At 40.9% G+C, this 25,228-nt stretch overlaps 1 protein-coding gene across 1 annotated transcript in view; it reads left to right on the forward strand.

The window, feature by feature from the left end:
• Positions 1-25,228, forward strand: part of LOC144943483 (nck-associated protein 1-like) — a 122,172-nt gene that overhangs the window by 77,275 nt on the left and 19,669 nt on the right. Inside the window, exons 16-24 of the mRNA XM_078870962.1 lie at positions 835-980; positions 4,979-5,111; positions 6,352-6,471; positions 8,612-8,751; positions 9,282-9,413; positions 10,584-10,802; positions 11,786-11,919; positions 15,216-15,313; positions 21,834-21,927. Coding sequence (XP_078727088.1) covers positions 835-980; positions 4,979-5,111; positions 6,352-6,471; positions 8,612-8,751; positions 9,282-9,413; positions 10,584-10,802; positions 11,786-11,919; positions 15,216-15,313; positions 21,834-21,927 — 1,216 coding nt within the window. The remainder of the gene's footprint in view (positions 1-834; positions 981-4,978; positions 5,112-6,351; positions 6,472-8,611; positions 8,752-9,281; positions 9,414-10,583; positions 10,803-11,785; positions 11,920-15,215; positions 15,314-21,833; positions 21,928-25,228) is intronic.

Consider the following 25,228-nt stretch of genomic DNA (forward strand, 5'->3'; position numbering starts at 1 on the left):
CGCGCAAGTTAAATATAGAGTACACTGCACAGAGGGCAAGTAAATCGGTAAACTTTGTAACAGAAACGTTTTAATTTAGTGGCATTATTTGCGCATAGCATCCCATACTTTTTGAACCATTTTCAACTTATGCTGCCCTAAGTCAGGCAGTCTGATTGCAACGAGTGTCCAGAAAAAAACCATGCACGTGCACACATTTGGCAGTGCCTGGCGTCATGCCCGTACACTTACAAGCCGGTGTAATGTTCATTTGAAATTAAATGCTGTCAGTGTAATTATTGGGACATTTGCAGCGCGAAGCCACTTGCACATAACCACTTCTGATCACTCGCTTGTTGGACAAATTGTGTGGCTTGGGGAAAAACACACCCGCATTGCACGCACTGTAATAGTGAACACGGTTGCATTTGTTGACTTCCTGCGGTGCTCGTGCCGGAGCGTTCATGCTGCGAACTGTTGGCAAAAACAGCCATGAATTTAAATGGAAAAAACTGCATGCAGAGGGGCGCATAGTGTGTTCCCTGTTGTGTGATGTGCAGGGACTGTACGTTAGCTTAAGATGTAAACAAGGAAAACACTCCTTGTGCACAATAATGTCAACCTTACAACCATTTGTCAATCTGCTGCTGGATGAAGCCCACCCCTCCCCCCCCCCCATGCTGTGCAAGTTACGGAGATTCATTGACGACAATCGTCAGTGAAGTGCCAGACCTGTTGAGAAATCACTCACCGTCGATTGTAGCTGTTGCAGGGATTTCTGTGGGAGATTCTCCATATCTGCGGTTACATTTTTTGTCACGTAGTACACCGTCATGCTTTTATTCCCTTTACCAGGCCTACACCAGCGTCGCCAAGGCAAGTCTGCAGCTCAAGGACCATAAGGATCTTGGCAAGCTTATGAACACCATTGCCTTCCACACAAAGATGGTGGACTCACTCAATGACCTGATGGTGGAGACGTCAGACCTGTCCAATTTCTGGTAAGGGAGTGGGAGGGGGGGAAGTGGTGTATCAGAAGAAAGTTGGGAGCAGTGAAGTAGACACTTCAACAAAGGGGCTGAGTGTTTGGGTTGCGATGCAGCGTGGTCTGTAAGTGCAGGAAATGCAAGGAGAATAATAACGGTGGCTGACGATTGAGCTAAATCTGGACAACATTGTTGCCCTGTTCTCATTTACCTTCCTTTCAGCTTGGATATCTCAATCTTGTTGACCTCTGGTGCAGTTCTGTTTGTTTGTTTTGTCAGTTATCAATGTTAGTGGTATCCTAAAGCATGTTTACATAAGATTCTTCAGATCAGTTTGGCAGTGTGAATTGAAGTTGAAGGTAATGAAAGCAGATGTGTAATTTACAGTAGGTATGTTTAAAAAAAAACTATAAGCAAACAAACAAAACATATCTCAAATCACCATTTTCAAGTGAATCTGTTCGATCAAAAGTTAGGCTAACTGCTATATTTCTCCACAAATCTGGCTGTAAATGTCGTGCTGTACTAGTAACGAATTGGCATGTTCTGTTTACGTGACAACCCTTACTAATTGGCTGTGCCGGGTGGTGGCGGGTTTAAAGACACATTTATATTGACGCAATCTAACCCCCCCCCAAAAAAAACCTGTATTATCGATGCTATACAGTGTTAGAACCCTTCATTTAAGTGGCTTCGTAGTTATTGTTTTACTCCAAAAGTATTTAAGGATACAGAGACTCCACAAAGAATTTCCGCTTATAAAATGCACATTAAAAAACATGTTGAAAACATTATTTTTTTTTGCAACAGCTCAAATTTTAAGGGTTCAGTCACTGGAAAATTGTCCCTCGCAATTCCAATAAATGTTTTAACATACATTACGCTGGTGAACTTGTCCCTGCAATCAAGCTAGCCTGAGGGGTATTGGTATCACGGCTGCCCGTTGGACAGTGGCAGGGTGGCATTTTTCCAATAATGCAACTGTGTTTTGTACCCAGCTCAGACCTCACGGTTTTGCACTCTCGTGTTTACATTCTGTGTAACTCCCAAGTTGGTGTTAATGAGCACCCATGGCAAGAGCATACGAAAGCTGATCCAGCCAGCTGTAACATACAAAAGAGCCGATTGGATTTGACAGTTAAATTGAGCAGCAGGCTAAGGTTGGGTGCTAATAATTTGAAAATTGCCTGTAGAAGGTAGAGCTATTTCCCCCAGCCCCCCCCCCCCTTGGCTTAAGCAGTAATGAAACAGAGCAGACCTTTGTTACAGTAAAGAAAACTTTATCCAGAGCAATGCCATAAATTAGTTGTGGCTGATTTGCCTGAGGTCTAACGTAACACTTTTTGGTAAGGGTTTGAATGACATGGCATTTAATCAGATCAAGTCGTCAAGCCCTGTACGGCCGGATAGGTTTTTTTGTTGTTGCTCTGGGACAAATGTAACACAAACCAGTCATACGACATTTACCTATAAAGGCTATAATGCCTACAGCCTCTATACATTAAACAGTCCCGCTCCACACTGTTTGGATTTTCAGAGAATATTAATGTGAAGAAACCTTGTATTTGATCCAATAGTTTAAATAATTGTAATCACCACCGTGGTTTTTGCCTAAACGTCATAATTGGGCCTATTGCACAATTCTAATTACGACAGTTCAAATTCTCTCATAACTTGGTTGTATTTTTGTTAATGAAGAAATTGATAAACTCTGAAAAATGTTTACACTATGAGATCTCTTTTACCAGTGGCAAAATATAATGGTAGGTTTTTACCCTTTTAACTGGTACAAAACTGACACCTTTATTCAAGGCATCATGTTTGCAAAGACCACAACACAAGTAGTCAATAAAGCAAACAAAAATAAGCAACTCTGATAAGGATAATAATATGCACTGTCCTTGAAGTTGATTGGCCCACACCCGAGACGGCTTTCTTTAGAGCCTAGTCCCCATTGGTGTAGGGCCAGATGACACCAGAAGGCGTACAACTCAAAAACAGTGCAATACCAGAGTATTGAGAGTTCTGGGTAAACATTTACACTATGAGATCTCTTCTATTTTTGTTTGCTTTATTGACTACTTGTGTTGTGGTCTTTGCAAACATGATGCCTTGAATAAAGGTGTCAGTTTTGTACCAGTTAAAAGGGTAAAAACCTACCATTATATTTTGCCACTGGTAAAAGAGATCTCATAGTGTAAATGTTTACCCCGAACTCTCAATACTCTGGTATTGCACTGTTTTTGAGTTGTACGCCTTCTGGTGTCATCTGGCCCTACACCAATGGGGACTAGGCTCTAAAGAAAGCTGTCTCGGGTGTGGGCCAATCAACTTCAAGGACAGTGCATATTATTATCCTTATCAGAGTTGCTTATTTTTGTTTGCTTTATTGACTACTTGTGTTGTGGTCTTTGCAAACATGATGCCTTGAATAAAGGTGTTAGTTTTGTACCAGTTAAAAGGGTAAAAACCTACCATCTGAAAAATGTGTCCCTATCAAAGTGTGACAAAGGATGGATACCTAAAGGGTTTGTGTATGGAGTTGCTGCGAAGGCAATCTAATACAATTTCTTGTTTCTAAAACCAGGGGTGCAGAAACAATTCCCCATTCTGAGTTTTTAAAACGGTCTAGAAAAAAATGCTGCTTTGCCAGTTGTCATAAAAAAATTGTCTGAAATAACTTTTTAGTTTCTAATCCCCAAAGCCTTTCTCTGTGGCCGATATGTAATGTAAAGTGGCTATCGACATAAGGAACTATAGTACGGACGGTGTGAATGTTTTAATTGTGTGTGTGTGTGTGTCTGCATCCACGGGTGGGGATCGTATAGGTTTGTGCTGGGACACAGTTGTACATGACTACATCAGGTCGAATCGCCCTCTTAGACACATGTAGTAGGTAGGGGGGGGGGGGTGTTCTACGTGTACTCTGCCTGTAAAGCGGTGAACAGTTAAGCAATACACTTCGAGAGTACAGCTGATGTTCAGACACACAGATTAACATTCTGGGAGGCCTTTTTTCGCACTTTTGAAAGTGTTTTACCTTTTTTATACTACGTCTTGGGTGTTTCGTTTTAAATGAAGTTATCAAAAGTATGCTTTTTAAAGGTGTTTGTTACATTTGTGCTAAAGTCACTCTTCTTGTGGATTGTGCTTTTGAGGGCTGGTGCCATACTAGTCTCATCACCTGACGAGTCTAAATAAAATTTGCTTAATGACCAAACACGGCTTGATTGAAATCTAGACAAGTATGAAAATGATCTGGTATCATGTTACCGGCTGATCGTTTTCACTTATCTTTAGGTGCACGAGCCATTATTACATGTCTGGAGGATAACTTTAATCTTGATTTGAAGCTCTAAGTCTATCACTACCTTGTGCTGTCGTGATATGTTTTCTAAAATAAATTTCTGCCACGTGTCAAGCTCAATGAACACTCCGTATGAAGTCCAAATATGATCTCGGAGTTGGGCACACATTTACTTCATGGGAAAAACATTCCAGGAAGTTACAAAATTAGCACTTTTTGAAATGTTGCTTTCAAGGGGTTACTTATTTTACATTTTCTCAGTCACAAATAAAAAGGATAAAAGCAAGAAAATGTGTTTTTCTCATAAGGCTTGGGAGCAGAAATGGGTGCAGTTGGGTTTGTTCACGTAGGAGTAGCCATTAAGACATGGCTACCAAAACAGAATTCATTGTACTTGAGTAAGAAAAAAAGACAACGAAAACAAAGGGCGGCCTTTAAATCTCTGAGAATATTTTTACGGAAAGTTTTGAGTCAAAAGAAATCCCACGAACTGCCGTTCACCGATGTTGAATGAAAATGGGAAAAAAATGAAAACAACAAACGCCCTTTAAATCTTTCAGAGAATGTGAACCGTAACATTTGAGAGAAGCCTAAAGAAATACCACGAATTTCCGCCGGTCGGTGCCGACCGGTGTAAAACGCAGGCGAACGATACCGGCTACGGATCTGGACTGATGCGCCTCGTGGGCCTCTGTCTCCCCGCCAGCTTTTACAACCGCCCCTTCGAGCGGATGTTCCAGCAGTGCCTGGAGATCCCATCCCAATCGCGTTTCTCCATCGCCTTCCCGTTGGCGTGCTCACACTTCATGAGCTGCACGCACGAGCTGTGCCCGGAGGAGGTAAGTGCGTCGTCGCTCAACATCACGCGCCGCCACCGATCACTCACTCGGCTCACGCAGGCATCTTGATACATCTTCATAAGAGATCCCACTGAGGGATGGTCATTCACTTTCGTTGAGATGGACTCGTATGACCTCCATAGGCTACTGTTGGATTTGTTTCTGTGGTAATAGCCGGCAAGGTGGCTCAGTGGTACGAGTGGCTGGCAATCGGAAAGTTGTGGCTTCAAATCCTAGTTGGGTGGTTGACTCAGCCCATCATCTCTCTGTGGTCCATGAAATGAGTTCCACTTTGTGGGCAAGTTAGCTGATAGGTATATGGATAGACTACAATGGGAATGTGGAATTTCCACCACTGGTTCAGGGCTAAAAATCAGAAGCAAAAATCATAAACATGAATGGAGAAAGTATCAGTGTTGTTGATGGCATAGATGTGTTAAAAACCAATGGTAATGAACTTCACCAAATTATTGAACATATTAATAGAAAAGGCAGCAAAGGAGGGCTCAAAATATATTTCATGAAATGATAGAATATATTTCTTGGGGGGGACACAACCGAAAAACCACCAGAAAGTATATTCCTAGGGCAGTTGATGCAGGTGAGAAGAGGTTGAAGTGCTTTAGGAAAACATAACTTAATAATAAAAAGCAGCATGCTAACCTGCCGAAATAATAATAATGTGTTCATCAGTGTAATTGATCTGATGTGACATGGAACTGAAACTTGGATATTCACAAAGAAAAGTGAACAAAAGTTTAAATGTGTGCAAGCACAGACAGGTGCATTCTTGAAATTACACGGAGGGAAAGGAAGGAGGAACACATGGACGAAAGAACATGCGCCAGTCAAGGACAAGTTATTGATTAAAGCGACATGTCTTGCTTAGGCAGGAATTCATGAATTCCGATTTTTTTTTTTACATTAAAATGGCCATCACTTTTTTTGTGGATTGGAGAATAAAATATCGACATGACTTGAGCCCAAAGTGTCTCAACCAAGTAATGGAGTGCCACTCATCTCTGTTGCAATGCTCTGTTGAATGTCAGGGGTGGAAATGATACATTCCCAGTGTAGGAGCCAGTCTTCATAACTTCCCATGAAGTGCTATTATTTGTATCCACCTGGAGAGATGATAGGCAAAGTCATTTCCTGATTAGGATATTAACACCAAAAACTGTAATTGGCTTTGTGTTTATATTTGTAATGTGTTTTATGTTTTGCAATTTGAATGATGCAGCGACATCACATCGGAGACCGCAGCCTCTCCATCTGCAATGTGTTCCTGGAAGAGATGGCCAAGCAGGCGAGGAACCTCATCACGGACATCTGTGCTGAGCAGTGCGCCCTGAGCAACCAGGTCAGACATTTGTTACAATTCATCGACTAGTCTAAGCACCCGATAAGGCCCTCAAAGACTGCACTCGGAAACATTAGCGTTTACATTTCAAATGAGAACGGGGCCCTGCTCACCTCTGTTAGCAGCCCACATTCCTATCACTTGCCAGAATGGACAGTGTTTAAAAAGTGGTGAGATGTTTTGAAGCGAGTTACATGGCACCTAACTGGAATCGTTTTGATAATTGTTTTTTTACCCTTTTATCTGGCAACAAAACTGACACCTTTTTACGAGGAGTCATGTTTGCATAGACCACAATACCTGCAGTCATAATGCAAACAAAAAACACAACTCTGATAATGTGCACTGTCCTTGAAGTTGATTGGTCCACACCCGAGACAGCTTTCCTTAGAGCCTAATCTCACATGGTGTTGGACCAGATGAGGTTCCAATGGTGGAATCGTTTTGTTATAGTAGCGGATGCAAATGGGAACAGGGAAAGGGAATGGCAGGATGCATCTCTAACATGGGGGGGTGGGGGCGGTGTCATTGAGCATACATTCTGGTGCATTATATGTCTAACCCACCCTGGAGCAAGGCCCCCAGCTGCACTGCTTCTCAAGAATTACTGAGTGCTGGCCATGCGTTTTTGGCAATCGACAGACCAAGGCCTTGTAAGACAGCCCAGCCTTTCGAGGCCCAATTATAAACAGCATGTCACAGCAAGCTGTCGCTTATGGGTACCCCCAGAAAAAGTTCAGAAGGGGTTAGGAAGCTGGCTCACAGCACAGCCAGAGGCAATGGATGAAGCCCAGAAATATGGTCATGGATCAGGAGAGAAAATTGACCACAACTGATTGTCAATGGGCGTATTAGGAGTTTATTGTAGTGTGTTAAATGAAAATTCATTCAGTTGAGATTCAAACAAAATTATTACATGTAGTAAGTTGGCTTTATAGACAGCAAAGCAAGCCAGTATTTTACAAGCATTGGATCTAAACTATTGCTTGGCAAAATGTAATATTTCAGGGCAATTGAATTGTAGACATGTCAATACTGTGTCCAAAAACCGAACTTATGGGAAAGGTTTCACCACACCAAGAGAAACGTAAGAGTTATTTCACATCCAGTCATTCTTTTTTGTTGGCTTGTAACTTTTTTGTTTTGAGTAACATTGTTTGAATTTGTAAAAAAAAAAAACATGAATTGCAATGCACTCTTATAAAACAGCAGTGCTATAAATACACTGTGTGGATACACGCTCGGAGCAACCGCACTGTTCACGTTACGCCGATGATTTCTTGCAAGGCAAAGCACCACACGCGTGTCTTATCTCCGCATCTCTCTCCACTCACTTGGGCCTGCGGTATGCTGGATACTGTGAGTTTTGCGTACCCTAACCCTTGGAAGAGAAATAATTTAAATCCACGTATAAATAGCACAGACGCTGCTACGAACGATCTCGGGCAAATAATTTGAGAAATGTTCATTTTGCACACCCCAATTACTTTATTTAATTGCCTTAATAGCAGGTACGTTTTAAAAAATTACTTTACGGGAAACATTCTGTTATTTTTGCTGAAGCACAGCATCTTAAAAAAATATATATTTCAGGAACCAATTTTCATTTTTTGGTATTTCCTGACTGCTCCACTGTTATTTTGTATAGACGAGCTTCAGTATCTGTCCAACGAAATGCCAGTGACCGTGAATGTGGTCTGATGGGAACATGGAATAAATTTGCAATTATAATCCCTATGTTGGTCTCAAAAGTATGCTATTTTCTGTTCCAGATATATGAATTTAGCAAGTTGACATTTCAATGCATTTGGGAACATTTTTCGAGCACTTGCGATTTTAAAGGTTATGAACATTATTTACCTGGTGTCGATTGCTGTCGTTAACATCCAAATATCACTCCCCGAAACTGACGGCCATTGCTCTCGTCAGGTTCGCGAGATTACTTAAAGCAGATGTCAAGTGCAAGTTGGATTCAGTGACTGAATCTCACATATTCCACTGGGGTTTTTGTTTCTGGCAGTGGTTTTTTGCCGACATTCCTTGACCATGCACGCTTGTGAATATCTTCAATCAACCCCTTGATGAACTGGCTCTCCTTGTTCTCATTTGTTCCCCGTGTCTTCCGTCCATTGTACATCAGCTGCTGCCAAAGCATTCGGCCAAGACCATTAGCCAGGCTGTGACCAAGAAAGCCAAGAAGCAGGCGGCCAAGAAGAACGAGCCGGAGAAAGAGAAGCCAGGGGTGGAAAGCATGCGCAAGGACCGCCTCATCATCACCAGGTGAGAGTGCCCACCTAACGCCCTCACTGTCCTCTCGATGCCCGGTCGTCCCACTCTTCACAGAACCTGGGTCCCCACTCTCAACCATTGTGGTGATAGCCTCGGTGGATGTTGGACTGTTTGGGACCACTTGCAGCAGTCAAGATTAAATAAAATAAAAAAACAATGTTTTTGATGGGTTGAGTTAACATCCGACCTTCAGGTTGTCAGATGAGAACTCTGACCAGAGCACCACCCAGCTGGAGACTCCATCATTCGCCGCGATGAAAGTATCCCCGACGTTGGGTACTCGCAAAAGATGTCCATTCGTTATCAGCTTTCTGTTTAATTATTAGATAAAAAAAAAACTATATTGAATCAGCCCTTTGTGATTTCATATGCATTCAACACAGCTTCATTATTATTATGGCATGATGTACTTTTACACACTAAGTTTTGAGTATGCTGAGAGGTTGCATTAATTTGCATTTGCGGCATTCCCCACTCTTTATGACCATTTTACAAATTACGTTTTTGTCACTTGACCGCAGCATGGACAAGCTGCACACAGCCTTGGCTGAGCTGTGCGTTGCCATCAACTACGTGCCGACCTTTCAGATATGGGAGCACACCTTCACGCCCAAGGAGTACCTCACCAGCCACTTGGAAGCCCGCTTCACCAAGTAAGGACAAGGCCTGCCTCTACACCCGTCAAATTGCGGCCTATGTGGCCTGTGTACTCAACGGTTTGTTTGTCCACTGCCTCGTGCTTCACGATGAACGAGCTTAAACGCTTTGTGCTCATTAACTTAGCTCACTAGGGGCACGTCCATGGTATTTCTTTAAGACGTAGATGCCACCGGTGGAGGAGAAATAGAGCAATAGACCACACATTTTCAGCATGCCCTTTGCTGGGGTGTCTCAATTCAAATGCGGCAGAAATATAACATGTGTATTTCCTTACACTTAACTTCACCTGTGTGCCCACAATTATTTCATTGGCAAAAAAGAAATATCTAAAGTCCTCAACAACAAGGAAAAAAACCTCCCGAAAGCGCTTGAAGGATCTGCAATTGTCAGAGGTAGTTCTGTGATATCCAGTTCCATTGGCCATTCTCTAACACGAGAGGGGTTGCACTGTTTTGCGAGAGATCTGAATGAATTGATTTGTCTCATCACATGATTTCAATAGCACAATTGCAATAAAATTGGGGGAATATTTTTTTAAAATGAATTGTAATATAAGTATTAAATTGTAGCATTGTGGTAAGTTGGGCTGGTATTGGTGACACATGCAGCTTATGTTGTGATTGTGCAGGACTGGGGAAGGCTACTTGTGTTATTGAGGCGAGACTCACCCAGTAGGACTCTCAGGTGGTCAGTATGTATCTAAGTAATCTCATTGTATATAACTTTTATATATATTTGTTCCCCAATGTAATTCAAATGTTCTATTGACATTATGCCGTGAGATGAAGAATCGATTTGGAAATCTCGGAGTTTTTGTGTGTGTAGTCATTGGTGACTGGGCTAAGACCATCAACTCACTGCACTTGAGAACCTGATTCAATCACAGACCGCTGCCTGGATTCAAACCCATGCTCTCAATGGTGCTGGCTCAACGCTCTGACCTCTGAGCCACTTCGCTAACTCCTATTGTCCGTTTTCGAGTTTTATTTCGTAACGTGCATTTTTTTTTTTTATGCATTGGTATCATCTTGTGTATCAGAATACTCAATAAGGTATTCGCCAAACACCCCATGATTGACCCTCCTTACACATGTTTGAGACTCGGTAAGGCTTTCCTAGATCGAGGACAAACATTGTTATTGTTTTTTTTTGTATTATTGCAGATCCATTGTGGGAATGACCATGTACAACCAGACAACACAGGACATTAACAAGCCCTCAGAGCTCCTGAACAGTGTCAAGGCCTACATGTCTGTGCTGCAGGGGCTAGAGGACTTTGTTCACATTGATATCACTCGGGTCTTCAACAATGTGCTCCTGCAGCAGACTCAGCCTATGGACAGCCACGGAGAGCCCACCATCACCTCTCTCTACAGCAACTGGTAGGTGCATAGGATGCTGCACATGCCCGCGAGAGAGGCTTTCTGCGGTTGGCCAATGGGTGCAGCTTTTTTCAAAGTGAATATAGTTTCAAAGCAAAACAAACGTACAGTTACATTGACTGTGTTTCCATGAGGAAATGGGAGAAACTACTCAACTAACTCAAATTAAAATTGCTTCATGTTTAGTTGGAAAAGCTGCGCATTTGGGAGTTGTTATGATTCGTTGTAAATCATCGCGCGTCACTTGCTTCTACCTCATTTGCTTTACCCTAAATTCGATTATTACAATTATTATAAAGGATGTTCATGTTCATCCTCATCATGAGGGTAGGTATGTTTATTTTAAACTTAAAGGGACTACCTTTCTTATGTGTTGCATCCATTTTATAAACAATATTGTGAATATCTTATTTATGTATGCTTGCACACTCGTACTTAGTGCCTATAGTTAGGAGGCATTACAATGTCGTATAGTTTTTACTCCAAAGATGCCATGTGCACCAACATTTTGTTTTGAACATAGTGAGATGGCAAAAAAGTTCAAGTATATATATATGCAAGTGTATGTATCCATCCCAATGACTATTTTATTTTTCACCATGTGCAGTGTTTATTTTTCCAACATTACAATTATTTTAGGTTAATTAACTAGATTTCATGCTAGATATGGGCGAGTTTGGATATGGCACGTGTTCACCTGACCCATCTTCCTTTCCAGCTAATATGAAGTAGCACTTCATGGAAAGCCAACTGTGGCCACGTGATGGTTAGATTGTCCCCCACCATGGGAATGTGGAATTTCCTCTGCTGTCTAAGGGGCACAAGAAGAGATAACAGCTACCCTCATGCTCATTTGAGAACAGAGACACTTCGACTTTAATCTTTTTTTTCGCTGAAGATTTTTCGGAGGAAAAAAAAAACCACATGAAACATCCTAGACTGTAAATATCCCTTCTCCGCCCTGTCTTGGACATGTCTCACAGGTACCTGGAGGCCCTGCTGAGGCAGGCCAGCAACGGTCTCATCGCATTCTCGCCTTCAATGAAGTCGTTCATCAACCTGCCCTCTGAGAACCACGACCTGCCCTTCAATGCAGAAGAGTATACTGACATCACAGGTGAGCAGCGCCACAGTAGCGCCAGACGCTGAGTGAAATCACATGACGCGTTGTTTGCGTGTAGAAAAATAACGTTTGAGAACAATATTTTTCAAATGTATTGTGCGCTGCTTCCAGCTGACATATGTTCCGTCTGTGCCAATTGAACATTGAAAGGTTCATGGACACCCGCTGTATGAGCATTCAACAGATCCAATGTGCAATGCATTAACCATTGCACCAATGCTCGACTGAAGAAAGGGTATTAATACAAGTATAATGGCAATGAAGCCACGATTGGAGAATTGTTTTATAATTTCAGTTTTGAAAGCTTGCCTAGTGGTAATTGTGTAAAGTCGGAGAATGTTGCGTTGGCATTCACTGTACACTTACTCCAATGTAGCCAAAAGCAGCTGCATGACATACAGATCAACCGTTATGTGTTTCCATGTGGATAGTTAGGATTTAATTTGATCACAGGGCGAGCCAATGTACAAAAAACATGCCAGCAGGGCATGTGTATGAAATAGAGAGGACTTAAAAAAAAAGAAAATGTCAGAGATTTTAACATGACATCTAACTGTATCAGCAACTGAGAACTTTGTACAATATTAACGGTATTCATCTCAGAAATGTCATGCATATATTTTTTCCTTGTCGTATTTGTTTTGTTATTTTTGTCATAATTTCAGTGTGAAAAAAACAGTAAACTAGAGTCAAATTCCTTTTATTTGCAAAAGGTGTGGATTGCAGGGGAAGAACTGGAAACTTTAAATTAAAGGCATATGGGAATGCTGGTTATTGTTACCGAGTTCCATATTGAGTTATTTAATGCATCACCAATACCATGCATGGAATTATACATTGTCAATAGTGTCCCCACATGCCCCAGCCATCACTAATTCATTCATTCTTTGGTGTAGTATCCTTGAACGCCTCTCATGAATAGCTTTGGAGTACAGATGTAAATGTATGTATGTATGTTGAACGTCTCTCGCACCGTACGCAGGCAACCATACTAACCCGAGGTGTGGAATCGTCCAGTCCTGTGCTTTTTTCGTGTATTTGTATAATGTTATATCAATGTGCAAGGTGTACACAAAGGCATCATCCATTTTTAAACATGCATAATTAGGCAGCAGTTTGTACTGCATGCTCGAATTCTTGCGATTATGTGAATAATAACGTGTTTTGAAAAAAAATAACGTAAGTGATCTTCAACAACACATGACAAATAATTATAAACAATCTCATTGGTGAACACCTTAGACTGCCTCATATCACAATATGATGTGCAATTTCCAACGCAGACATAAGAAAGGTTTAAATGTATATCATAACAGCATCATGCCAAGTGTGTGCATGTGCAGTTATATTGACCCAGCTCAAACTTCTGTCAAATTAATAATTGATTAATAATGGATGATATCTCATTGGACACCCTGTAGCTTGTGTAAGTGTACATTTTCCGTGAGGATTTGTATAATTCTTTTGCTTCAAAACATAGCTGCGTTACAACCACCTGCTGATACAGATTCCAAGAATGAATGATGTTTTACCAAAGGCAATTTAGCATGCATTGGTTTGCAGCGAAGGTTTGTTTATGTAGGATCGGGAGAGGTCTGTAGTCCCTGTGGGGCGTAATATACACAGGTTTCACATCTCACACGCACGTGTGGATGGTAAGCGATGGCGTGTTGGCAGCTGAACGGAAGTGGTCATCCATAATTGTGCTGTGTATATATATATTTTAACAGTTTTTACAGAGGCGGTACTTACACGCGATAATGTATCTTGTAGCCACGAATCTAAACTTTACATTAAATAATGACAAACCTTACATTGCACAGTTTCAGCGGTCAGTGGATGAAATGGCTTAGTGAAGCAAAATGATGACGATGGTTATTCAAGTTGCATTCCACCGAGTGCATTTCCATTCGCAGGATTGTCTCCTTTTTCACTCAGGGTGAGCGGAAAGGATTCTTAAAATGATTGCTCTTGAAAATGTTGTTTAGGCATTGAAAGATAAAAAAAAGGCTTTACCCTTTCTGGTATAAAAACAGGATGTGTTAAGATGCTCAAACACCACGTAGACACCTATTGCAAGGCATCAGGTCTACATGAACCACACATGTGGTAAAACATGGAAACATATATGCTTTTAGAATTGTATGCACTGTCCTTAAAACTGATTGGCCTATCCATTAAATATGCCGACAAAGTAAACGTGGTCAAGCCAATGTGTTGCATTTTGGCTTTTGTTCGGCAGAAATATTCGTGAAGCTAATTTTTCATTGTGCTTAATTAATTTTAAATAGTTAAACAGGCAGACCTCGTAGAATGTGGGGGTTACGTTCCTGGAAAATGCCGTGTTGGGCAAAACCTTGTTCGACAAATAATAGAGCTTGTGGGAAAAATAGGGTTGTGTGTTCCTGGGTCTGAAACTATCACCCCCCCTCCTTTGCTTGACTAATTCTACGTGATTTCCGTACTTCTTATTGCGCTAAAGGATGCCGAGTGCGTACACTTTATTTTTCAACTCCACCTCGACACAAAACCCCTGTCTCTATTCCTCTTTTTGTGGCACTCTCACGCCCGACGCACGCCCCTGACACTGTCACTTGATGAACGTGTTGATGATAATTCACCATCGGGGTGTCCGTCTGATTGACGTCCTCAACCAGTGGATGGCTACATGCATGCGGCAATGTATGAACATTTGCGTTGTGCAAATGTATCGAGTGTGTTACATTATGAGACCAAAAACATACATGGTAAATACATCGTTCTCATCACACCTTACAATGGATGCAGCACTCGGCGCACTACTTTGCTATGTGGAGATAAGAATCTATCTTTTGCAGAGCGTTGACTGTTACCTCCAAATCGGCCTGGGTTTTCTCCAGATAATCTGGTGTCCTCTCACATGCCAAACACTCATTCATGGATTTGGCCAAACATCCTTTAGGGACCTCCTGACTCTCAGTGATCTTTTCCTGGGAAATAAATGGAATTTATGTTATAATTATAAAAAATAAAAAACAAATAATAAGTTGTCTTGGGGAGGACTCTTCACTAGAAAGGATGATGGCCCATGGACACGAGATGCGAATTGGGGCATCACATGACCATGAGAGATGGCGACGACACAGCGAGGCCTTCATATAGCAGTGGACATGCAAGTCCGATGATGATGGTGATGAATTGTGGCCACGGTGAGACCGTTTTGGAAAACATCAACACATTCCCTTTGAGCATTTACTGTGGCTTTGTGTATTCTAATGTAGAGAGGTGCACGTGTATGCTTCTGTACACAGAGATGCGTGCCTTGGCTGACCTGATGGGACCCTATGGCATCAAGTTCCTGAATGAGAACCTGATGTGGCACATCTCTTCCCAGGTCACTGAACTCAAGGTGGGTACTTACAATGACATGTGTCAGCTCGCATTGCTTAAACACTCCCAGGTAAATCCATCCTCAAAGGTTGGCGAGTTATACTGCTCATCATCGCTGAGCTTTCACCATTATCACTCACCGTGTCGGTGTAACATTCTATTTCATTTAACGGGTTTTATGTTTTCAAATTTATTTGGAATCTCTATCAATCGTGTGCCATTTTTCGTGTTGAATTTTGCATGTTGAATGTGAAATAACTTTTCTTCCATCACGTGCACACATATTGTATTAGAGCATGACCTCGGATGTTAACACTACACAGGTGGTGCATGTGAATGCAGCAGTGTGTTTATATTTTAATTTCTTGCAGCTCAGACGTGGCCACATTTTGGTGATCATGCTTTCAGACTATTAACTCGCTACACTGGAGAACGTGAATTGATTATAGGGTGGTCGCCTGAGTGTGAACCTATGAGCCTAGTGGTACAGTCTCAATTCAGTACTGTTACACAAGCCTCTGGGTCGTATCCTGTAAAATTCACATTTTTTTATTGTTATTTATTTTATGTCACCCGATGTGTATGGCATTTTATTTTGGCGCACCGATCATGCTAATACTACGACGACTTCAATCAATAAAAACAATTTGCCTTTTAAATGCTTGAGGCTTTTAAACGCTTTGAGGCTTCTTAAAAACTTCATGGGGAATTGTACTTATAACTTTGTTTTGACATGGTCATGCCCAGTGCTTGTTTTCAGGTCAAGTGCTGTGTGAAATAACTGGCTCAGCGGGACTGCAGTTACAGCGTTAGCAGCGAGCTTTCAGCACCTCTTGAGAAATGCGGTGTTTTCCAGAAAAATGAAACGAGTTCTGCAGAGAATCGTGAAACACTGCCGAGGTCTCCTGATAGCCCTGCTCCACTGGTGTTCAGGCTTCTGAGAAAACTCTCCCAACACTAACATATGTTAATATGACAAGCAATGCGTGTGGTTTTGATTAGAGCGGGTTATATTATGACTTTTTAAATTGATATATATAAAAAAGGTGATAATATTTAATTAACTACATTTACAATCTTATGTTAATAGGTTTTTGCCCTTTTATCTGGCAACTGCATACATTATCAGAGTTGTCTTTTTGTTTGCATTTTGACTGCAAGTGTTGTGGTTAATGCAAACATGATCCCTTGTATAAAGGTGTCAGTTTTGTTGCCAGATTAAAGGGTAAAAACCTATTACTATATTTTGCTACTGGCAAAGGAGGTCTCATAATTTACAATCTTAGTTTTACACTTTTATTTTTTGCACATTGTATTTTTATTTGAGCGATTTTGTGCCACGTATCTTCTCCCCATATCTCTCCTTGGCAAAGTCTGTATTAAAATGGGCTCCCTGGCTTAAGCAATGATTAACTCTAGTTGACTTTACATTACTGTGAACGTCATCACCTTAATATTTTACATTTTGTCAGGCTTAGCGATGTGCATGTCCTTAAAACACAATTTCACAAGTACACGTAGCTCTCTAGAGTTTTTATATTCATAACATTTTGTCCTTATAATGTTTGGTCACGCTGTCCTTACGCCCTGGTACGAAGTATTCCTGCACAGGTTCACATTTACCCGAACAAGTTAAGTGATGATGGGGTCTTTTGTTGTCGTCACATTTTCCTTCTTGCGTGATTAATTACTTACTCGTCGTCGTTGTCAAATTGCTCACTCTGTGCAGGGTAACATTCACTTTGACGTCATATCATGCACCCTGGTGTTTGGGGAAATATCACACAAAGGGAGCATGGAGGGTTCTTAAACATTCACTTACCAAAGTAGTAGTGCGACACCACCCAGTAGACGGTTGTGAGGCAGACTGCTGCTGCTGTCACACCACAAATAACAATGAAAAAGTCCCAACACATTCATCCAAAAACAGATGTGGCCCTAAAAGGAAGAGAAAATATCACAAGGCGACGTTTCAAACAATGGTCCTTCTTCATAGCACCTGTATACAACATCACGTAGCCGTGTACAACATATCATTACAAACAATATTATATCATCATCTCAGTGAGTACCTTAAAGGGATTGACTTGTTCATTCATATTTGTGCAACAACCAGATATATCTTATGGAGGGACACAACTGGAAAACACAGCAGAATATGAGTAACCGAGCGATAATGTTGGTCCATGCGAAGGATCTGGGTGGATTGTTGCATCGGCTGACTGAGGGGTGGCGACAGCTTTCGAAGACCATCATCCAGCAGTGGATTGATCATGGCTGATGATGATATTTGCTACATTAGTCGTACAGTTTAAAGTCCATGTGGGGGTCGACTTAGTCCAGCATTCATCTGAAATCAACAAAATTAGCATAACTGTTGGAAAATAATAGTATTTGTCCAATAAAGAAACTGGCCTTCCACAGAAATATGGAATTTTCACCATTGGCTCAGGTCAGCCAATGAATATGAGTGCCACCCAACACTCGCATAATGAGTGAGACACTTGGCTTTAGCAGTAATCAATATTGTGCTGTGATTGTATTCCTTTTGGAGAGAGACAGCATCTTAAAATTCAAGGAAAAGTCTGAACATCTCCAGAGAATTAAACTTGTTTTTATAAAATATATTTTTTATATTCATATTTGTTCACGTAACATTGACTCGCATCGAAGGCGTTTTTTTATTTATCAGACTTGGCAACCCTCCTTGGCTGTGCCACATTGTGTCTAGATGCCTTGACCATATCCAGTGCAAATTATCCAAGGTTGTTTACGTTACAGAAGGTCCCAAACTAACAAAAACAACCTCTATGAATTGCTCCCACTCTTTAGTTTATCATTAGTTCCCATTGCATATAAACACAGTGTAATAAATTGCTTAGCTGTTTTTTTTGTCCATGCACAGCCTAAACAATGCTCAGCGGTGCTTTCAAAACTTAAACATTGCTCGGCAGTAACCTTTAGCCTGAATACAAAGATCGGAGATGCATCATGGTGGCGTTGGCTTCAAATGTTTACACTTTAGCAGAGGGCTGGACTCGCAATCAGGGGTCGACCTTAGAGCTCAGTATCCCTAAAGGTCGATAAAATAAGCACCTTGTTTTTGGAAGTAAATAGCAGTTGTCGTTTAGACTCCCATCACAGCAATGTGGTAATTTTGTACCACCAACTCTGGCCACCAGTGGAGATTCGCACTGCCTAATACCTAATTGAGCAGGGAGAGAGTTGAGTTATTATTCTCATCGCACATCTGCAGGGGCAGTAATGTGTGTGAATGCAGCACCCGGTATGGGCGTATGGCAGAAAAGCATCAGAGCCAGACTAGCGCATGACAGCTGTAGACATTTTTAGGGTTTCAATCGCAGTCAATTGGACCCTGAAAGAAAAACTGTAAAAAAAATGTAATATCGTATGACACAAAAAGCAATCTCAGAAAGGTACAGCATGTGCTGCGGTGCCAACATTAACGAAGTGCGTTCATTGTTTAAAGGTTACAGGATAGCATTTCAAATGTGTTATACCACAAAGCTGAGGCTGCCACTCTGCTTAACAACCCATAATGTGAGAACACCTTAGGAAATGACAATGCCACGGCCTCGCCACACGCACACAGCGGATGGCATTTGAGCACAAAGCAGAGTTGCCGCTCCACCAAAGCCCCATCATCCATCTCGGGTGACCCGTGCTCGGCTTTGGACGCTCTGCGTCACGTTTTGACCTAAGGACTTCAGATGCGGGCCCAGCCGCGCTTGCCCAATAGCAGCAGCAGCAGCCGCAGTGCCGTGTGGAGAGCCCCGCGCGTTGGCAATAGCTGCTGCCTGTACGCACGCCGATCGGTTCCCGGCAGCGCCAAGCGAATTTGGGTGTGGACCAAAATGCGTCGTGTGAAGCGGGCATAGATAGATCCTGAATCTGTTGGTGGGGGTTTTTCCCCACATGTCAATGGTGGTGTGAGCTCTTAATGCACACCACGGGAAAGCGGTTGTTGATTTGGTGATGTGTGAGAATTTAAATGCTTTTTTTGCAACTAACAAACTGCTGCTGGTACCAGCGCAGGTGTTAATGTAAAATGTTCTCTTTCCATTTAAAGCTTTCGTGACTGCAGGGATTCATCTTCTTGGTTCTTTCGGTAAAGTCACGTAGAAGGGAAATAATAAAATAAAATAAATAAAACAATAAAATAATTCTCACGACGTTTCGGCCACAACGCAAGCAGCCGTCCTCAGGTGAAGAACAGGTCTGTCAAGTAGACAAGTAGACAGACCTGTTCTCCACCTGAAGACGGCTGCTTGCGTTGTGGCCGAAACGTCGTGAGAATTATTTTATTATGTTTTATTTTTATTATTTTATTACTTCCCTTCTACGTGACTTTACCGAAAGAACCAAGAAGATAAAATGTTCTCGTTACGCAAACGGTTTGTAAGAACGTCTTGTTATTTACATTTTAGTGATGACTTTGTTTTTTTTATATTTAGGATTGAGAGTGCACCAATGCAATTATAAATAATGTTTGAAGTGGATCTTATCTTGGCTTCAGAGGTGTCTCTAACATTTATTTGAATAAGTAAGTTGCTTAAAACCTCACATTTTCATGCATCCCTTCCTCATTTATATAAATAAAGACCTTAATCTGTATGTATCTCTCAAAAACCTCTCGGGTACTTCCCGACAAGGTAGAAAGCTGAAATGTGGTACATAGGTAGCTTTTATGACACAAACAACAGGAAAAAAAATCAGAAAATCGAGATTTTTCATTTGAAGGCCCCCAAATCTCGATTTTAAGTGCCCCATAAACATGTTTGTGCGTGTCATTCAGAAACCGTTCAAGATATAACACTGCAGTTTGTTCAACTGATAGAGCGTTAAATGGCAAATTACATGAAAGTGAGAACTAATGTTCTATATTTTATTGTTTTTGAGATATTTCTGATTAAACCGGTTTTGAACTAAACAAATCCACATTTTTTTTGATGCTCAAATCTAAATAATTCGAAAACGGTAAAAAATTGGAGCTTCCCCTGATAGAGTATTAAGTTAATTAATTTTTGTTCTTTCTAATAAATAAATAAAACTGTAATCTTTAAATTGAGCGGTTTCCGATGGGTTCGTCTTAAAATCGAATAAGTTGAATCAATTCGTGAACACATTTTTTGCGAAAAAATGCACATTTTTGGAGTAGTTATTCGTATCTGATCGTAGATAAAAGTTGTAACAAATCATATTAGCTTAATTATATTTATTGAAAACTTTTGCCTGGGGAAGACATTTTATTAACTCGTATTATATAATGGGAAACTCCACACTGTTAATATTGAAGAGTGAAGCCTGCATGAACTCGCCTTTGTATTGTGTCATTAATAATCATGTTTATCCTAACACTATGTATCATTACACTGGATTTTATACTGAATAGCAACATACCCCAGTGTGCCTAAAGACAAACTTTTCAATAATTGTCTCTTACCAGCTTTGTCATCAATCGAAAGCGATGTGATAATATAATTATTTTTTCCAGGATAGCCACACTCAATCATAGGATTCATTTTCAGGAGGGTCCTGCGTTGGGTTTTTATGTTAAGATGTTGTCAGCCAATGAATGAGTGTTTATACAAGTGGAAGGAAACCGGAGCACCTGGAGATAATCCTCAACACTATCCCCTTACAGATGGAAACAGGTGGTGATTATTCCATTTGCTGTACTGCCTTCTCCTGGCGAGCCAGGGTATCGCACCTTGATGCCACCAAGGAGGGAGTTTAGCAAAATTTGTGCAATCCACCAACCGGTGCTGGATTACAGGCATGCGCCACCATTGCCCGGCAAAGAAGTAAAGATGTGTGGACAGATGCATGCTGGGAATTATAGTGAGGCAGAAAGAAAAACTGGTGAATTGGAGAACAGAGTCGATAGAACTAATGTCAAGTTAGTGGGCTTGGACAGAACACATATTACTAGAAGGAATGTTGGCCAATTGAAGAGATGTGGTGATTGAATAGCAGCTAAAGGAGGCAGTTTGCTAGAGACAATGACCACCTGTCCATTGGAGCATTGAGAGAGATCAGCTTTTGTGCAGGAGCGAGATGGAGTGTGACATAGAGGGTTAATAAGGAACAGTGGAATTATGGGGAGCCCTTTATCCAGCAGTGGATAGATCATGGCTGGTGGCGAGATGTTAACTACTTTGCCAGTTATACAGGAGTGCGTGGGTTTGATCCTGACCCTGATGCTTGCTCTATATTTGGAGTTTGCATGTTCCCCCTGTGGTCGTGTCGATTTTCTCAGGATCCTACGTTTTTTCCCTCCACATTCAGAGTATTTGGTTGCTATACATTTACACACGATAGGGTACTTCGTTGAGCTTTTTATTTGTGGCCAAGTGTAGTTCGATGTTGATTAATATATCTCAAGGGCTTGCTGGAGAGTTGCATTGTGGTCATAAGCTAGATATAAAAGTGTAAAGAGAAACAAATGAACTGCTAATTTTTATTCCAAAGCCATGATTATTCTACTTTCTGGATGGTGTGTGTGTTGCGATACGCAGAAACTTGTGATGGAGAACATGGAAGTGCTCTCTCAGATGCGCACGAGCTTCGACAAGCCCGAGCAGATGGCATTGCTTTTCCGTCGTCTGACTTGTAAGTGTGACACCTCATCGCAGGGTTTCAGCGACTTGCCATCGTGAGGCCATTCACTGTGTTGGTGTGTACAATGCACATGCTCTCTCCCAGGAGCTTAGCTATTTCCATTTGCTGTCAGAAACCCAGCTTGTCAGACAGTGAAATGTAGGATGGGGTTAAGGACCCTGGGCCTTTAATTTAGGACGAAAATCAACTGTGGAACCTTAATATCCAGATTACCAACTGGAGAAAATGTTACCATCTAAAAAAAGTTAATATAGCAGCCAAGCTTTTAATGTTACAAATTGTCTAATTTAAATAAATTGCCAAAATCAGCTTTGCAGATCATGGTACTTTTTATCCGGATAATATTAAATGTAAAATGTTTTCTCAAATGTATTTGTTCTTCCATAACCTGCTGTTAATGTTTCCATTTATGGATCCTGTTTACTCATTTAAAAAATAGTAATTGTAACAAGTTGAAACGTGCATTCTACAGTGAATTTTGCACGTCATTATTAACATCTTTTTTATGTTTGCGTATTAAAACATTTAAGCATCAACTAAAACAGACATTGCGGCTTGTATACGATCACTGGTTTATGTCACGTTACACACAGATCAAAGGAAATGTTCTGGATTTTTTCCATTTTGCTTTGTCCACGATTGGTACTCAACTAAAGGAATCTGCCTGAGTTATATGTAAGTAAGATCTAGTGATTTTTCTTGCGTGGAAGAAAGATCTCCTGCCTTTCGTGTGCAAACAGCTTGGTGCCATGTTTATGTTGGGTTTGAAAAATTTTGCTCTTGGAGTTCATGAACAATAGCTCTGGCATATGCTCAGATCTTAGATAATGTTGCCAATTTGCAGATAGCATTTTATATTTAAAGAACATCACATGACAGTAGTTGATGCACATGAGGGCCAATTGATCTTTTCGGGAAGAACATTTAGTTTTTTACGTAGCTCCTTTTTTAATCGAAAGTGTTGTTGAACAGATTACCTTCCAACTCTGCAACACTGCTCTCTGAAATAACCTTATTGGGGATTTAACCTGAGCAGAGTCAGCCTATTGGCATACTTCCAACATTTTCAACATTCTGGCTATCATCACACCGTTTAAGCATGGTAGCTCCATCGTCCACATTTATCGTTTCGCAATAGTTATAGACTGTACTGGGGGATCAAAAACACCCCACTGCTTTCACATCTTGGTGAGTAAGGGTTCACCATCTTGCATTCCTGTGTGAGGAGGTTAAGGAGTTTACAACTGACCTCTGAGTAACTGGAGTGCAGAAATTGAAAAAGATTGGAAGCCATTTTAAAAGTATAGCTGTCACAAAGGGGTGGGGGGGGGGCAATCAGTGTCCCCGTTTTGATTGTATTGCAGTTGTATCTTGGTACACAACACTAAATTATCTTTATTTTACCAGGTAAGGCCCACTGAGCTACATAGCTCTTTTTCAGAAGTGTCCTGGCCACAAATGATAGCTCAACGAAGTGGCTTATCACTTGTAAAAACGCCAAAGAGCTTGCACATTTTAATGGCCATAAAAAAAAAACTGTCTGCCAATTTAACGGAGGCTGATTGTATTACGCCGAGCAGATGTATGTAATTTTCCAATAAAGTGACTACATAAAGTGACTGCTAATATCAATGTAATGGATAGCACATTGAAAGTGGGGGGTGCGGGGGAGTTTAAAAAGTTAATTTTAATCAAATTATCTGAAACCACAAAAGACATGCTGAGAAAGAGTTTAGCCGAAAAGATGCTAAACTACATATTGAATACACATAACTCTTTAAAACGATTAGGAAAATTAATTAGCAAAAATACTCAGAACATGGCACAAACAGGTTTGAAGACGTCATAGCAAGCAATTGTTGTATAAAAGCACGATTGGTTATTCACAAAATGGTAACCTTAAGGGAGAAAGATGAAAAAATAATGCATGATAGAGATCAAATTATAAAATGAGTGCAGTAATTGTTATGCGGATTTATATAGCAAATAAAAAACATCTCAAGAATTTAAATGTTTTCAGATGAAGAGGAGGAAGTTACAGATGTCACATTTCAAGAAGTCTGCCCATCACAGTTTGCCCAATAGGAAAGCTCCTGAACCAGCTGGTATAACTGTAGAAATCATCAGAAGTGGGGCCAGTTGTAGGAACAATTAGCAGACGTATTTAATACATGTTTACACATAAATTAAATATAGTAAAGGCTCTCAAAGCTGGATTTGATACAGCCGGAAATCGGGGTAAGCCGGAAAGGCTAGGAAAATAAGTAAATTTTAATAATGTGTACGAAAAATTCCCGCAAATAAAACGCCAACAAGTATGATGATATCTCGGTGGGATTTTAATACCAATGCTACTGGCCTCAAGTTAGGTTTGGCACTGTCACTGCATATGTCTGTATAATTCTCATTTTATGAAGATGCTTTGGGACTGTTAATACTCATAAAAGTCTGCATAAAGTTTTAACAAGTTAAGCGAAGTAAAAACTGTCCCTTAGCTCTTACTGATTTAGAATAACAACCGAGGTCAGATGTTCAGGTATCAAGTAGGCAGGACAAATGAGAGTAATGTAAGAACCCCAGAGATTATTACATGACAATAATGGCTCATTGATAAGCTGTAGTGCATATGATCAACTACGAAATCGTAGTTGTATGTGGATGGCTATTGGGTCCATCTTCTTGGTTCTTTCGGTAAAGTCACGTAGAAGGGAAGTAATAAAATAATAAAAATAAAACATAATAAAACAATTCTCACGACGTTTCGGCCACAACGCAAGTAGCCGTCCTCGGGCGAAGAATGAAACACCACCAAGCTTGGAGCGTATATTTAAGCTGGGTTAGAGGGGGGGAGGTGGGAAGAAGAGCGCCTAGACAAAATAATTTGCATATCAAGAGGAATTCAGCATATGGAAAATGCGTAGGAGGTGGGCGGGGGGGGGTTCCAAATCAATACTATGCCCGTGCATTATGCAGGATTAGCAGCATCAAAGGGGGGGGGGAGGGGGGTAGCATTAACAAAGGAAAGGAATGTTAATAGTATGTAGCTGCAGTTACTAAACAACCACGTAAAAAACTAAAGTAAAAACTGCATAACAAACTAAAGTATAAACTACATAGCATCATCAGTGTACTTACTATACTCTACAATAAGCTGAGTTACTAACAGTAAGTAATACATAAAAAAATCTACGTTGTAAAAAATTATATAATATGCTTCCATCTAAACTTTATTCTCTATTGGGTCGTTTAGATGCATGGAAGGGAACAGGGTCACGTTGAGGGGAGGGCATGT

This window comes from Lampetra fluviatilis, chromosome 2 (genome assembly GCF_964198595.1).
Source record: "Lampetra fluviatilis chromosome 2, kcLamFluv1.1, whole genome shotgun sequence".
In the NCBI taxonomy this organism is placed as follows: Eukaryota; Metazoa; Chordata; class Hyperoartia; order Petromyzontiformes; family Petromyzontidae; genus Lampetra; species Lampetra fluviatilis.